The sequence below is a fragment of the Antechinus flavipes genome, chromosome 1 (genome assembly GCF_016432865.1).
Source record: "Antechinus flavipes isolate AdamAnt ecotype Samford, QLD, Australia chromosome 1, AdamAnt_v2, whole genome shotgun sequence".
NCBI lineage: Eukaryota > Metazoa > Chordata > Mammalia > Dasyuromorphia > Dasyuridae > Antechinus > Antechinus flavipes.
Genome location: NC_067398.1, coordinates 108,650,001 through 108,667,796, shown reverse-complemented (window position 1 = coordinate 108,667,796; position 17,796 = coordinate 108,650,001). Strand labels below are relative to the sequence as shown.

The 17,796-nt window shown below is 32.4% G+C and overlaps 1 protein-coding gene across 2 annotated transcripts in view; it reads left to right on the top strand.

Annotated features, from left to right (window-relative positions):
- KDM4C (lysine demethylase 4C) overlaps positions 1–17,796 on the top strand; it is a 437,566-nt gene that overhangs the window by 49,152 nt on the left and 370,618 nt on the right. For both annotated transcript variants that reach the window (XM_051987528.1, XM_051987536.1), the window contains 2 exons: positions 5,206–5,326; positions 7,928–8,088. In XM_051987528.1, the coding sequence (XP_051843488.1) occupies positions 5,260–5,326; positions 7,928–8,088 (228 nt within the window). In that variant the 5' untranslated portion in view covers positions 5,206–5,259. Of the gene's footprint in view, positions 1–5,205; positions 5,327–7,927; positions 8,089–17,796 lie in introns of those variants that run through there.

The following is a 17,796-nucleotide window of genomic DNA, read 5'->3' as shown; positions in this document are numbered from 1 at the left end:
TTTCCCTTTTTTTCCATTTATTTATATGCCATTTTTCATCTCTCTTAATTCATGTATTCATCTAGTGCAATTGTGTGAATGTTTGTTTAAAAATGAATCTTACTCTTAATATCTGAGATTTTTGCATTCTTTGAGCACTTTGATATATCCTTTCCATCTGTTTGATGTATACCTAATATTTTCCATTGATTAAACTTTTTATTTATTTTTTACCCATTATCAGATAATTTTGAACATTATTACTTATTGAATAATTTTATATACACTCTCAATTTTTTCATCTTTTCTCTTGAAATTCTTGACCTTTTGTTTGTCTAAATTTAGGATTCAGCAAACTGTGTAGCCTGGGGGCCAAAATTGATCCATTCTTCTTTTTTTTTTTTTGTATGGCCAATGAGCTTAGAATGCTTTTTTAAAAAGACTTTACAATTCTCCTTAAGAAAATTTTAATGTTGTTTTCAGAAATTTTAAGACTTCTTTTTATTAAAAAATGTAAAAACTAACTTTAGCTTGTGGGCTCTACAGAAATAGGCAGAGGACTGGATTTGGCCTGCAGGCTGTAGTTTGTTGTCACCTATTCCAGCTGAATTTTGTTACTTTTTTGTAGCTTTATAAAAATCATCCTTTAATAGTTTTGTATATCTCTGGCTAGGTATATTAAGTTAGAATTGTTATTTTTATATATGAACTGACTTTCCCATGAACATTAGTATTTATTTCCCAGCTATTTAGATCTGCCTTTATGTAAGAATTTTATACTTTCATTAATATGTTGGATAGTAGACTCCCAAGTATTTTATGTAGTCTTATCATTATTTTGAATGGAATCTCTTTAAGTGGAAATCTCTTTTCTTTCTTCCTACTGGATTTTGTTGGTAATCTTTTGAAATGAAGACACTTATGTAGATTCATTTGACATCTAAAAACTTTATTGCAGTTATTGTTTCAATGATGGTAATCCCAGAAAATGAAAAGAGACGGCTAAATACCATTATATTAACTTCAAAAGTTATAGTTTTGTTTTGTTGTCAATATTTTTCCCTTCATATAGTTTTCTTATTTTTTTTATGTACATAATATGGCTAACTTAATGTTAATTGCTATAGTATTAAAATATTAGTGGTGATAAAAAGCATCATTATTTTTGGTCTTATTTGAAAGTTCTTTGTCTTTTCTTAATTACATATAATGTTACCTCTTGGCTTTAGCTACATACCACATACTATATTAAGGAAATGGTCATATTTTTCATGTTAAATAGAGGTGTTTTTTTCCCCTTAATACAAATGGGTATTGGATTTTGTCAGATGCCTTTTCTCTATTTCTTGATGTAATCATAGCCCCAATTTTCCTTACCAGGCATATAACATTTTACATCCTTTCATACACTTTACAGTCCTGCCAAACTAGCCTGCTTTTTATTTTTCACAATTAGTATTTCATTTCCTATATCCTTGTCTGTATTTACTTAATAAAAGGTTGTTGATCACTGTAATAATGAATAGCTCTGTGGGAGATAGGATTATTTATATAGGATCACTAAAGAGTTGTAAAACAGCAAGCACACTTTGTGAGGTTTGAGAGACTACATCTGGAAGGTTTATTGATTAAGAAGAATTTCAGTTGCACTTTAAAAGATTTAACAGGTGAGGCAAAGAAAGAAAAGTATTTCAGGTTCAGGAAACAGCATCAGCAAAAATGTAGAGGCAGGAAAGTGAAACATGTTTTTGGGAAATGAGTAGACTATTTTAATTAAGTAGTATATAGCAGGAAGCAATATAAGGTAATGGTAGAAAGCTTATGGGAGATAAGAGTTTGGAAGACTATGCATTTCAAGACAAAGAGCTTAAACCTAATTTAGTAAGTAATAGGGAGCTACTGAAAATTTTTCATCAGAGGAATTACATGACTAGATGTACACAGCAATATGAAAGTTGACAAAATTCAGAGTTGGAAGATACCTTGGAATGGACTGTATGACTCTTAATAAATTAGTTTAGTTCTATCAGATAGAAGTAAGAACCTGTACTCCATATTCGAATGGTATCCGTGAGAAAAGAGAGTTAGATATAAGAAATTTTGCAGACAGTGCATCAAGATGACTTGGCCTTGACTACTTATTAGAGAGAAGGAAGAGTCAAAATTACACTGAATAAATGAATAAATGGTAGCATTGCCACTGAACTAGTGAAATAAGTAGATTTTGTGGGAAAGATGATAACCTCCATTTTGGACATATAGAGTTTGAGATGCTTGTTGGGACATGCAATTGGAGATGTCTTTTAGATGTAATTAAAAGAAAAAGAAAGATAGGAGCTTAACAAATCTAATGGGGGAAGACAACACAAAAAGAAGTTGCAAAGTGTTAGGAGAGATGAGGAACTTGGAGAGAAAGCAAGGGATGTAGGGACATGGTATTCTGTGGATGTTGATGGAAAGTGGAGTTCACAGCCATCTGGAAAGGTAGGCTTTGGAAAGAACATGTCCTTCCTTCTCCAGTCCTCCAATAGGTGCAGAGAGGAAGCTGATGGAATAGAGAAGTCTTGAGTATCATAAACTGAGTCACTTCATGGTGATGATATTTCAGAAGGTAGGCTTATCCTGGAGGAGTATAATGTTTCCTGGAGTTAAACTAAGCAGAGGTGCTGATAAAAATGGAGTAAAACTTGGGTAACTTTCCAATAGGATTGTTCAGATGAGAGGTTGGGGCCAATAGCATTATATAGGAGCTATCTACATTGAAGAGATATCACAGTTGAAGGTTTCATTGTAAAGAAATGGACAAGGAAGGAAATGGAAAGTACTCAACTAATACCATTGATTTAGCAACTACTTTACTCTAAAGGACTTTTTTATCTGTCAAAGGGAGATACCTTATATAAAACAGTTTTGGAGAAAAAGACTCTACAAGGTGAGAGAATCAGAAATGGTTTCATAGAGAGGTACTGGGTACTTGTGCTTGGCCTCAAAAAAACCTAGACAGTAAGTTTAGGAGGGATTATATTCCTGACAGGGTGATTGTACATAGGTTCCAAAAAGAGATGAAATATTGTTAATGGGAAACAGGAAGAAGGCCAATTTGACTGGAACTTGGCATGCATAGAAAGAAGTAATGGTTAGTGAGGCTGCAATGGTAGTGAGGGCCAAGGATTAAACCTCTGGGAAGTCTCATTTAGAAAAGCAGAAAAGAGGAAGAGAAAGTAATATAGGTAGCTGGAACTGAATGTCTTCAAAGAGAACCAAGAGAACATTCAGTCCCAAATCTATAAGGTCAAAAAGATGGGAACTGAAGAAAGAAATTGGACTAAGCAGCTGAAATATCATTTGGTAAGCTTCTGAGAGATTAAATTTAGTAGACTGGTAGAAGTAGAAGCTAGATTGCTAGGCATTGGGAATGAGTTGGATGGTGGAGTAGAATATTTGGTATAGATGACTTGACAGTGATATAAAAGAGGAGAGAGATGATGGTGCAGAATGTTGGATAAAATAAAAGGATCATAGGGATGATTTTTTTTTTTAAGGGAAGTAGTAGTAATTATAATAGTAAAATAAGATAATAGCTCACAGATGGATATTAGATGTTCCAAATGCTACATTGTGGTTATGGTACAGTTGGTTTTTTATAATCCACAGTACAGTGTAGGTATTCTTTCTAGTGACATAGCTGGCTTTTGACTGTCCATCTTAAATGACACTTCTCAAAATCCCCCGCAATTGTAAACCCAGACGGGTAGGAACCTCGCTCCTTTTCTTTTGATGTATCCAGGGTAATATTTGACAGCCCGGTTTTTGTTTTTGCAACATACACAGATCACTTTTTTCAATATTATTATTTTTTGATGGTATCTTACTATTACTCTTTTTGTAATTTCCTGTTTGTAATCTTTTCCCACCCTTTTATGTCTCACTGTTGTCTTTCACTATTAATTTCAATTCTTGGTAGACCATAGTTTTCCAAAACTGAATCATATCATATGATGTTACTATAAGAATATGGGTATTTAAAAGTTGCACCTTTGTTTCAGGAGGAAACTTGAGATCTTTACAATAACTGTATTTTCTCAGAGATTCTCCCTTACCCTTTCTCCTGCTCCAGCTTTTGTTCTCTCCAATTCTGGTAACAAGTCATTGTCTATTGCGTTGTCCTGTTCTTGTTGTCCATCTATCTTCATGCCTGAAACACAACCTATATACTTAATAGGTCATAAAACCTACTGTGTATCATAGTGGGAAACAGGAAGATGACAGATATTACTAGAAAAAAATGTAGTCTTAGTATCTACTTGTTTTTTTCCTATATAATTTGGGGAATTATAGTTCTCAATTTTAAATTCTGCATTATAAACAGACCTGATGTTGTCTGTTTAACACTAATGTGCAAACGAGAGCCTATTGAAGGCCTCACCATTTAGAGGGAATTATTTTTTGTTTTAGAAGTAGTGCTGAATACCTTTTTGGTAAGCATATATTTCCCTATTTTCTGCCTCTTATTATTATTTTTTAATTTATACTAATGATTGGATGGTCATTGGCCAAAGTTTCTTGCTATATTTTTCTGTGATTCTTGCATAATTTTGATGCATGTATGGGAGACATTGCAGCAGAGCCTCAAAAAACAATGTTTTACTGTACCATATTAAATTTACCTTTTTTTGCCTTATATACAGTAGAATCTTATTTCTTTATATCTTATCACTTGGGTGATGGTAAAGATATGGTTCTCTGTGAAATATCACTTGAGAAAACTTGTCTGCTTAGTTTTAAAACCCTCACTAATAATGCCTTTGATGCTTGTGTCGACTTTTTCTTGTAAAAATTTTATGCATATGAAAAGTTAGATATATGAACTTTGCTAGTCATTGATGTTCTCTTTGTTGTCCTTTTTTTTTTTTAAATAATATAAAAACTCCCTCCCCCATAACTTAAAACTCTTCCCTTTTTTATACAGTTGAATATTGATGCCTTAATATCCTCCCAGTTGTATTTCTTATAGAATGGCTTCCTTTATGTACAGTTGGTTCAGTCCAGCTCATTTTTCCATCTTTGCCTTCTTTAGTGCCATTTCCACTTCCAAAATCACATTTGGGTCTTAATTGTTAGAGTCAATATGTGATACTTTCACTGTTCTTGATGGTGAAAAGTGTTTGTTGTGAAAATCTTTGTAGATCTTTACCATCTTTCATCTCTTTGTTGTCTTCCTTTTAGTTTCAACGTTATATACTTTTATATTCTACTGGTGGTGTTATATGGCTTCAAGACATGGAACACAACAGTCTCCGAAGAACTGGAAGTGAATATCACACAAAGGGCAATGGAGAGGTGCATGGTGGGTGTGAACAGGCTTCAACATATAACAAATGGGGAACTTTGAAGAAGACCGGGAATAAAAGGTTTCATCATGAAATGTGTGATAGAAAAAGAAGATGGGCTGGTCATGTGGTGAGAAGAAAGAATAACAGGTGGACAGCTTGTCCATGGATATCCTTGCTATGTTGGCAGATAATCAGAAAGGCATCCAGCACATTTGGTAGACATCTGTGGTGCACTTGTGGAAGTCTCTGACTAAGAGTCATGTGGCATGGGCTGGCTGGGATGGGTTTATGTTGTTGGAAGCAGCATCCAGATTGATGAGATTTGACAAACTTTTGAATATGTCTTATAATTGCTTAGTTTTTTAAAGTGCCAAGCATTTTGTTGTACTCTCATTCTACAAATGAGTTTATATTTCCAAAGCAAATGTTGCTCCAAACCTGCAGTTTCTTTCTACTTGGCGAGTAGGTCAAGTCTTTGTCAAGTCTGGTACTTGTTTTGTTGTATTTTTTTTTTTTTTTAACCTTTATGTCACTTGATTTATATCACAACTCCATAAAATTAGTCATAATCTGTGTTAATGTCCTTCTACCTATTTTCCGTATATTATCATTAACAATTTGCTTAAACAGGTTGGATTAGAGTTGTTTAAATTTCATTACATATCTTTTATACATTTTTATGCTTTTAGCTTTGTTTTAATTTTGATCTTTGCTCGGTGTCTTCACTGTATACAATTCATTCTGCATTGAATCCCACCTTAATAATAATAGGTTTTTTCTTGTCTCTTAAAGTTATTCTTAGGATATTTGGTGCTTGCCTCAATGTCTAGTGTTTTCTGATTCATTTCTTTAAGAAAGAATCCACAATGAATACTCCCGAATCTTATTTGTACTCTTACATGTCTTTGGCTTTTCTCATACCTTACACCTGAATAATATTCGCCAAGACCTTTTTTTTTTTTTTTTAAGTTGTTTTTCACTTTTTCTCTTTGCTTCGAAGTCATTGAGTGAGATTATTAATTTAATTTGAACAGTCCTTTTGATTGCTTTGTAGAAGTTTTGTGTCTGTTCCTAACAGTGTTTGTATATTAGCTGCTCTTTTTCTGAAGGTAGTTTTCTTTTGTAGAAAATTGTAAAGAGCACTATAACACAAGGTGACCACACAGTCCATGAAATGACATTCCTTATTGCCTTTATTTGCGGAATAAAATGAAATTTGCTCCTGTGTCTTTCCAAGGAAAATGTGTGAACCTTCCTGTCATGTGGCTGCAATTTCCTTTGCTTTCTAGGTTCATTTAGAGCAAGGATACCAAAATTGAAATGATTCATTTCTTCTTGTATTATGTCTGTTTGGTTATTGGAAAAGACCTCATAGAGCTCTAGGAGTTTAGCTAATACTTATTGTCAAAAAGCCATGTGATTCTCAATATCCTCTGTCCTCTTTTTTATCACTTGACTTTCGTTTCTACAGAACTAGTATGGCTTCTCAGGAGTGAAAGCATATTTTATTTTTCTCCTTAGCATAGGTTGTCATAATCAAAGAAGTTAACCATCAGTTTGCCTAGGTATTCATTATGAACCTTTCTATAATTAGATAGAGTATTAATTATACTCAATCTGTTCCCTGGAACAGCACTAGGAATAGTCCCTGTGCTCATGATGATACATGAGAATAGGACATTTTTTATTTTGTGAAATAAAGGTTTTTAGGTTTATTTCTATTTTGAAGATGAGGAAACTTGAGGCTGACAGTAGTTAAGGGACTTGATCAATCTCACAGATGTAATAGGTTTGAGATAAGTGCAGTATTCTTTCTAATATAATAATGGATATTAATATGGAAGGTCACTAAAATCTTAGTGAAATTTTAAACTTTAATAGAAAACTGTTTTAAAACTTTGGGAATACCCTTATAGTTCTTTAAAGTTTTATAAATACTTTGTGTTACCTCATTTGATCATTATTAAAACCCTCTAAGGAAGTATTGCGGATATTATCCTTTTCCTTTTACAGTTGAGGAAAGAAGTTCAGAGAGGTTAGTGAGTTGCCTTAGCATCATAGTAGAGGTGTGATTCAGTATTTGAGCCCACTTCTTCTTGACATTGTGTTCAGCATTGGATTCTACAATATCTATAGCAATGAGTTCTGTAGTTCACAGGAAGAAGAGACATTTTGGGTTGAGGATGGAAAAATCCTTATCAAAGATGTGGTTATTTAGCTGGGCCTTATTGGATAGATTAAATTTAGGCAGAAATAAATTGAATGGTATTTTGCTTCTGCACGTTTATGGGCACGCAATTTCAGACATAAATTATTTTGAGAATGGGGTATGTGGAGAATTGAATTGTACTAGGGATGTCTCCATTGAAGAAGGAAATCACATGGAGAAGGCAATAGTAAACCATTTCACTTTTCTTTTGTCAAGAAAATTGCACAAGCAGTCACAAAGAATCTGACAGGATGGAAAATCAGCTGAAAAAGGTTGTGCCATATTATGAAAAAGTTTTGACCTGGTTAGGAAAACAAATGTAATCATACTATGTCAGATCACTTAATATAATGTATTAATAGGTACAAAATAATTGAATACTGATGATATATTAATTCGTTTATAGGGCAAAACTTAGTCAACATGGAGGCATCAGAGGTCGACAGTCCCCCAAATCTGAATTGTAAGATCATGACTTTCAGACCTTCTATGGATGAATTTAGAGAGTTCAACAAATATTTAGCATATATGGAGTCTAAAGGAGCACACAGAGCAGGACTTGCTAAGGTAAGAAAATCTTTCACCTGTTCAGTTATTTTGCTTTTTTGAATTACAAATAATTTTTTACTCATCTTCAAGTTTTGGTTTCTGTGTCTTGATATAGAAGGTTATTGTGTATTACATCCTAAAAGAAAGTGTTTAATATGTTCTAGTTTTTGAAAGATGATACAAATTCACCAGAATATCAAAATATTATTTCTCAGCTATTTGTAACTTTGCTAGTTTGGTGAATTTATCAGTTTGGATATTGGTATTACTTATCCTGATGGATTATTCTGTAGATGTCTTCTTATTCATCTTTTGTGATTTTTTTGTCTTGTTTTGCTATATTGTTGAGCCTGAAGCCTCACTATTATTCTTGCAGTATCTCCAAGATTTCCAAATGTTGTCTCTCAACTCTTTTAATGTGTCTTTGACATAATGTCTTTCATAAAATTTCTTTACACCATGCATAAGCCTGCTTATGCTCATTGTGAGTCTTCTTTTATCTTTTTGGTATTTTTTGAGGCAATTCTAGCCAGGTAACAATTTCTTAGTAAGAGCTCCACACCTATTAAATAAAAGAATTTCTGGTCGGCTTTCATTTGTGCCAAAGATCCCCTAACAGTACTTTTTAGATTTATATGTGTCTTCCTTTTGATTGGCCTGACAGAACACCATTTGGACCTCTCCTGATAAAAACAAGATTGATGTATATCTTAATGAGGAGGTGGGTTAATCGATCTTAAACTTCTCCCTGTTACATGAGGGTTTGGGGAGAGGCTATACTATTCTATTAGGTGAAAGAAATAGTCTTCAGCTAGAGAAAGTGGACTGGCTTCCTGATGTAACTGATTAAGTCCCTCTCTGACACTTACAGGAATGCCAGCTGCTTTATGAGACTTAGTTCCCTCTAGCATTCTAGGCTAGAAAAACAGAAACCATTTCAATGAAGTTTTCCCCACTTGATCTTATTTGTACCAGATGATCCCAAACTTTGATTAGAAAGCTAGGACAGAAAATGTCCTTTTGGGAGGACCGAGCTCAAGCTGCCTTTTGTGTTTAAGGGGTAAACAGAAGGGAGGGTGTCACTTGGGAAAGGGAGGTTAAGAAGCAGATTCTTAGTTTGGACTGGGACAGGTCTCTGAGTGAACTAGGCTAAAAAAATGGGAATTAGGATTTAGAATAATATTAATTATCAACTTATATAGTATATTATTAATTTTCCTTAGTAAATCACAGCTCCATAACATCACTGCAGTTCTATGAATGTCACTGAGGAGAATTTTTAGTACTTTGGGACTTGGTGCATTTATTCAAAGTCATTTGCGAATAGGAAAATTGGAGTAAAGTTACCAACAGGAAATGCTTCAATTTGGATCTTAAACAGGTCATTTTCCTTGACAATATATGAACTGTTTTTAATATTCCACTTGATTTTAGGGCACAATGAATTATTGAACATAATATTTTTATAGACTTGTGTGTCATTCTTGTATGATTTGGGTAGCCTTTAGCTTTTTTTAAAAAATTGAATATTTTATTTTTTCCAGTTATATGTAAAACAAATTTTAACATTTATTTTTAAAACTTTAGAGTTGGATTCTTTTTCACCCATCTCCCATTAAGAAGAGACATGTGAAGTTATGCAAAATATTTCCCTAAAAGTAATGTGAAAGACAACATATATTTCCCCTCTTATCCCTCAAAAAACCCTCAAGAAAAATAAAGTTAAAAAAAAAAGTGGACTTCAATCTATATTCATCAGTTCCTTTTCTGGATAATAGCATTTTTCATCTTAAAGTCCTTCAGAGTATTTGTGGATCATTTTATTGCTGAGAATAGCAGTTACTTACAGTTGATCATTCCACAACATTATTACTACTTTATACACAGTACATTTCACTGTGCATGAATTCATGGAGGACTTTCAAGGTTTTTCTGAGAGCATCCTGCTCATCATTTATTACAGAGTTATTGTTCTGTATTCCATCATAATCACATACCATAATTTATTCAGCCACTCCCCAATTGATGGTTATTCTTTCAATTTACAATTCTTTGCTCTGAGAAAAGAGCTGCTATAAACATTTTTGTACATATAGGCCTTTTTCCATTAAAAAAAAAAAGTTAATCTCCTTTGGGATATATTCCTAATAGTGATATTGTTAAGTCAAAGAGTATGCATGAGAAAAGTCTTTAGCTTTCAAAGTTTTAAAGGTATGTTTCTTTATAATGAATCAAAGGTTTTCTTAAGTAAAAAATAATCATAGCAAGAGCATATGTTATCTCTTTCTATTAGTAGCAGTAGTGTTCTACTGTAGAAATTTACATGAAATTCTGCCTTTTTGCTGTTGTTTTTTCTTTAAAGACATATCATTGGTGCGTGGATGGAGTCTCAAAAAGATTTTATAGCAATAGGAAAACAGGCAAATTGGTCAGTAGTTGAAGTGTATGTGTGTATATATAAATATTGATGTGCAATACATATCAACATAATATGTAAAACATAAGGTATATAATATAGTAACATGTGTACATATGTATGTTTGTGTAAGTATATACATATAATAAATGTATATTAATTGTTATTGGAGTAAAAACATTCATGATCTTTTGATTCTTAGGAATTTTCCTTCTTTGCATATTGACCCCTAAGTGTTTGTGTTACTTAAGCACAGGTTTCTTCTTTACAGAAAAATAATCAGTTTTTAGAAGAGGTTCAAAAAGCTCCTTGCTTCTTTCCATTTTATAACTTTTTCACATAATACATTGGATGCTGTGTTGGTAGAGGTTAAATGTGATCGTTCCTCTATTATTACTGATAAGAATAAATTACTCTGAAAAAAAGTTTCCATATCTATTCTCATTGCCTTCTGTTTATCTTCTTTTCAGGTCATGTACAGATGCTTTTAGTGAAAGTACTTTGGTGAAAGGTTCTGCAAGTCTGTCTTCTCAATTACTTTTTGCTATTTTCTGAGTTGATGTTGTTTATAAGCTTCGGCCTTCTAATCCTTTACATCATTTTTTAAATAAGGTGTACACTTTTAAAACTCATGTTGTCTTTGGTTAATATTTCTTGCTGTAGAGCAAACATCTCTGAGACTTTGATGTGACTATGGATAAATCATTTCAACTCTTGGAGGCTCTTTGCACATTTGTAAGGCAAGGGAATCGGATTAGATAATTAGATTTGTGGAACTAATTGAAAAGGTTAGGCTATTCTTCTTTCCAAAGTTTTGTACAGATGCCCAATAAATAAATAGCTATATAATAAGCATTATAATGTTTCATACTCCTAAAAGATGAACATAAAACCTTTTATTTGGGTATTGAGGTGTTTGAATTGTTATTGGCTCAGTTTTGAGTGAAAAGATGGTACACTGATCACAAATACCTTTTTCCCCTTATTTTTAACATTTAAAAAAAAAATTCTGAGTTCCAAATTTTATTATTCATCTCACCTCTTTTCATTCAGGAAAGCAATATCATATCAGTTTTATGTATATGAAATCTTGCAAAATATATTCCCATAATACCCTGTAGCAAAAAAAAAAAAACAAAAACATTAAAAAATATGCTTCAGTCTATACTCGGAGTTTATTATTTTTCTCACTGGAGTAAATATTTTTTATCAGGGTCCCTTTGCAATTGTCTTGGATTATTTTCTTGATCAGAATAGTCAAGTTTTTCATAGCATTGTCTGTTCCTAGTTCTGCTCACTTTACTTTGCATCAGTTCATTCAAATCTTTCCAGGTTTTTCTTGAAACTGTCATGCTCATTTCTTATGTCATAATAATACTTCATCACAATCATATACCAAATTGAGCAGAAATACATTCTAAAACTTTGTGGATCTTGGGTAGTTTTAGATGAATTTCCTCTTCAGGATCTGAAACAATTTTTTTTTCCTTCACCAGTCCTCTTCTTATAAGTTAATACAAGTATTATTGTAATTGTGAAGATGGAAGGAGTTTTTAAAAAGTAAAAAGAGGCTGGATTGCTCTTGTGTGTACAGGAAAAAAATTACTTTTTAGATATCATTTCTTATGAATAATTTCAAGTGTTCCAGAAGATCTAATTGGTTAAGACTAGGTATTTTAGTTCATGGATTGTCTTTTCCACTCTTATGATTGGCTTTTGACAAAGAGAAGCTTTATAAATACTAAATGACATTGTGGGATAGGTTGATCAGGATACTCTTCTTGAATATTCTTGGTTATTCTCAGATATCCTGAGAATAATATTGACAGTTAATGTTATCATAGAGTAAATGAGACTACATGTTTTACAAAAGTTAGAGGAAAAGAAAATAAACTTTGAATATTTGACTTTCCAAGGCTCTGTGTCATAAGTTCATTTTTGTCTCATTGACCACTTTAGCAGTCTAGTGAAGCTATGCATTTCCTTCTTAGGATAATGTTTATTGCCTATATAATTCAAGAAAATGTTAAATTTTAGTTAGAAGTTAGTGAAAAAAAAAGATGCATCCTTTTTTTTCCCCAATACAAGTTCACAAATTGGAAATCTATTTGTGGACCCCATAATGGTCTATAGATTCATGTCTACTCTTTGTTAGCTATGGTATGGGAGACAGTATGGTATGAAAGACAGTCCTGAAGTCAGAAGACCTGGGTTCAAATCTGGCTTCAGACACTTGCTTCCTAGCTGTGTGACCCCAGGCAAGTCACTTAACACCAATTGCCTCAGGGGGAAAAATAAACACACAAACATACAAATAAATAAAAAGAGAGAGGTAACCTTGCATTTAAGACGACACAAATTCAGATTTCACCTTTGCTGTATTGGCTATGTGAACTTGATCATTAAACCTCTAAGTGCTTTTGACAACTCTAGGATCATAAATTGCAAAGGAGGTGTTAACCTAGGTAAAAGAAGAGTCCTTTTCTGGGAGTTTTCTTCTGTTAGTAAAATCAGAGGTTAAGACCTTATCCATTTTCCTGTTTCAGTGGATATGCTTCAAAATTGAGTGTTTGGGGGCCAGCTAAATGGTGCAGTGGATAGAGCACTGATCCTGAAATTAGGAGGATCTGAGTTCAAATCCAGTTTTAGACATGTGAAATATTTACTAGCTGTGGGATCCTGGGAAAGTCACTTAACCAAATTTTAGCATCACATCATACTCGGCTTTCCCCGAGTCTTTCTTTCAAACTCCCCAATTATTAATGACAATCTTAAATATACAGTTTATGTGGGGAATGCAATGCCCACATCATGCATTTAATGCAGGTATCTGAAATTGTGTAAATTTTAATAAGTTGGATGGTCTTAATAGCAGTAATTTGGACAAAGATGGAGTTTTTTAAAATTTTAGTCATGTTCTAGTTTCTTTTTTTTTTTTTTTTTATGTTCTAGTTTCTTAAGTACTTAGAACAATAAATAAATAAGTAAATAGCCTTAAAAAAATTTAAAGAATAAAAAACAATCGGTTGGTTGTTGGCCCTTTTTTTTTTTTTTTTGGGAAGAGGATCAAAATATGTCCAACTGTGTCTTATCAGACATGAGCTCAAAAAGCTGTACCATATTTTGGGCATAAATAGTCCATATGAACATTTGGAGTGGAGATACTTGTATAACTTCTGTATCTTTTTTGAGCTCCTGCAGTTCTTGAGCACGCTTCTAGAGCTTCACTTCTAGAGCATATGTAATGGTTCTTTCCCAGTGCTTCTCGTGTCCCATAATCAATTCCAAGCAGAGATACCTTGAGAGTGTCCTTGTGTCAGACACTGTCTTGGGTGAGCACTTATTTACCCTCTATGAGTTCTCTGTAAAATAGTTTTTTAGGCAAATATACTTTTGGCCTTTTTAACAACATGAACAGCCTATCAGAGTTAGGATCTTTGGAATTGAATTTGAATGCTTGGTAGTTTAATTCAAGAAAGAACTTCAGTGTCTTTATCATGCCAGTGATCTTCAGAATCTTCCTCAGATAATTGAAATGGAAGCAGTTCAGTTTCCTAGCCTCCCAAACACTGAGCCGTCTCTAGCAATGTGTGCATTGATGCCATCATCAATATATCCATCCCTCGGAAGTGTATTTCCAAGATGAGTTAACTTGTCCACGGTATTCGAAACGTCTTCATTTTCTGTAACCAGTGGTTCTTTGTGTGGATCGTGTGGTGTTGGCTGATGAAGAACTTGGGTTTTCTTGTTAATTGTTACATCCAGATTAACACAAGTGGCAAAGAATTGATCCATACTTTGTTGCCTCTCAGCTTGAATGCAGTCATTTGCAAACAAAACATCATATACCAATTCTCTTTCAACTTTAATTTTGGTTTCTTGCCTTTTCAAGTTAAATAACTTATCATCAGTGACCTTGATGCCATGTTTGTCCTCAGTGAAAGCATTTGACAACTGAAAATATGATAAAGTATGGGAGCAAGAACACAGCCTTGCTTTACTCCATTGGTGACTTGGAAAGTGTGAGAGCATCATCTATTATCCAGAACTCGGGCAAGTATGCTGTACAGTACTGATGAACTTCACAAGGCAACCAAATTTTGTCATAATTTTCTATAAGCCCTCGCCATTGACAATGTAAAAAGTCTTGGTCAAATCAACAAATATTGTTTGTAGACTTCTGTTCAGTTTCTGGCTGTTGGACAGCTATTGATGTATTAACTGTTTCTTAGCCCTTTCAGAAGCCACTTTGGCTCTCAGTTAGATGACCATCTTCCAGGAGAAGAATTAGCTTATAAGGAGGCCTCTAGCAAGAATTTTGCCCACATGCGTGCCTCTGTGTGTGTGTGTGTGTGTGTGTGTGTGTGTGTGTGTGTATGTGTTTGTGTGCACACATGCATTCATATGTATTTTCCTCTCTTTATTTCATTCTCAATGAGAGTAGGATTTCAGAACTACTAGGCTTCCTCTCTAATCTAATTCCTGTTTCAGTTCATCCTGAATGAGTTCATCCTCATTTATGTAATAATAATTATGTAAGACTAATTATGTAAGATAATTACTCTTTTTACCTTTTCTTACATAGTTTTGCTTCTTAGCATCACATTGTACTCAGCTTTCTCCCCAGTCTTTCAAACTCCCCAATTATTAAGGACAATCTTAGATACACAGTTTATGTGGGGAATGCAGTGCCTACATCATGCATATAATGCAGGTATCTGAAATTAGTGTAAACTTTAATAAGTTGAATAGTCTTAATAGCATTTGGACAAAGATGGAGTGGTTTTTTAGTTTTATTTTAGTTATATTCTATTTTCTGTTCAGACTTTAAAAGTTCATGAATGTAGGAGAGCAAGAAAAAAGTGGAAAAGTAAAAGATAAATACAGTATCTTAGAACGAAACTAGACCATTTCTCCATTTCTTTGGAATTAGGTGGGAAATATCTTTTATCAGGATGATAGCAAATATTGACCTAGACTGTACTTAGTATAGAAATCAATGAATAAGTCTAGCATTATGGTTATTCTCATTTTCTCTATTGAATCTTTGTTTTCTTTCCAACTAGCAGTTAAAAAGAAATTAAAATTTAAGAGAATCATTGTTAGCTCATAGTGGTTCATATTGTTTGTTTTTTTGATTGCAGATTTTTTCCATTAATATTAATATTTCATACCTTAATAAAATAAGTACATTTTGTTGGTGTGTATGAAAAGAAAGTTGGCTTTTTGAGAATAGTTTTCTATTTGCTAAAAGTGTAGAACAACATGGCTTAATTTGGATTTTTTTTTTGGGGGGGACTATTATGAATAGAGTATTCATATCCTTACTCATGCTGAGGAATGTGAGAAAGAAACATTTAAGGGAGCTAGTAGGCTTCTATAGGTGGCTAGTGTTGCTATCGATGGCAAAAAAAAGTGTAAATACATATTTTAAATGATGATGAGATATAAATTGATTTTATTGCCAATAAGATAAATTTTAAAATTAGAAGGAATTAGTTTCCAACACTCAGATTGATTGAATTAAAAGATTAATAGAATTTTTTAAAGCATTGAATTTGATAAGTCCATCGCTTGTGTTTTAATTTTTTAAATAAAAATATTTTATGTGAATACTTAAAAATCAGTGCTAATTTAAAATATATAGTCTTTAATTTTAGTTTGAATTATTGTGAAACCTGATTTCCCTCCCATTCTTATTTTATCTCATATGACATTAATTTTTCATAGCCCTTTTAATAAAAATGAAGTCAATTCATATGTTTCTCTTGTGTGTCTTTGCCTTTGGAAAAATATACAGTAGTTCCTTATATAGGAAGTAAACTCTGGTGTGTGTATATACACGTGCGCACACACACACACACATACACAAAGAGTGAGAGGCAGTAGTGTTTAAAATACTGGCCTTGAATAAGGAAGAGCTGGGTTAAGTAATACCTATGATACATACAAGGTATATGACTATTAGTAAGTTTCCTACTGGCTCAGTGCCTCGGGCAACTTTTGAAATAAGAAGTTACTGACAAATTGCTTATATTTGTTGATGGAGATTTCACATTAACATCCTCCCCCCACTCCATGGATATATTCCTTCTGCTTGACATACTCATGCAGATGAAGCATAAACTAAAAATGTGTCTTTTTTACTTGGAAACTTTACATTTTAACTAATTTAATAATAACTAAAATTAGTTTGTATTACTGAGTTGTATTTATGTTAATTATATTCAAAGATATATTTATAGCTAAATAGAAGCCTTTGAATAAAAATAATTTCTTATGTGTTTTAGAGTTATAAAGCATTTTTTCATCCTTTGAATGAAAGAAAAGTGCTGTCAGGATACATCTATGAACGCATGCATTTGTATACATGTTGTATGTAATGTATATATATATATATATATATATATATATTTTATTCTGTTTGTATATGTATTATACATAGAGATGGAATCCTTAGTCAATGTACAAGGAAAACAAGAATTTATTTTCTAAATATATCCAATGTCTCCTTGATGCTATTCTTTGGATACCTCTAATTATAGGAATTATAGGAAAAAATTGTCTAACCTTAAGCTTAAATTTGTATTTTCAACTTTTATCTATTGTATATGATTCTTAGATTTGGATTTAATTATAAATGTAGTTCAAATCTTGAAAGTATCTTTGAGACCATCTCTTTCAGCTTCCTCATTTTCACAAATATTGAAGCAGGCACAGAAAAATTTTAAGTCACCTAAGCTAAGATTCAAATGTTCAGGCCTTTTGATTTCAAAGAAAATTTTTTTCTATTATATCCCATGTTGCTGATCACATATTTAGTTGTTTTAGTTAGTATTTAGAAATGAAGTTACTGAAATTAAAAAGAAATTGTCTATATCTACTTTTAAAATTTTAGAAAGAAATATGCTTTTCTGGCAATCTTTTATTAAGTCTAATTTGCTTAATTTATTCAATTCTTAATTTTTTGATTAATTAATTTTTATTAATTTGTTAATTTTTCAAATCAACTCATTTATCTTTAACATTTTGTTATTTATTTTCATAAGTTTATTATTTTATTTTCATCTATTTAATTTTTTGATTTATTTGTTATTTTATTTTATTGTTTATTTAATTAATTAATATGCTTAATTTAATTAATAAGCTTATTAATCTAATGTTAGTGAATATAGAATATACAATAGTGAATATACAAATAAAACACAGTGTAACCTGCTGTACTTGAGAAACCCAGGTGGGTTAATAAAAAACAAAGACAAACGGAAATGTAAGAGGGAAGGGAAAAAAATAACAATTTATTGGATTCT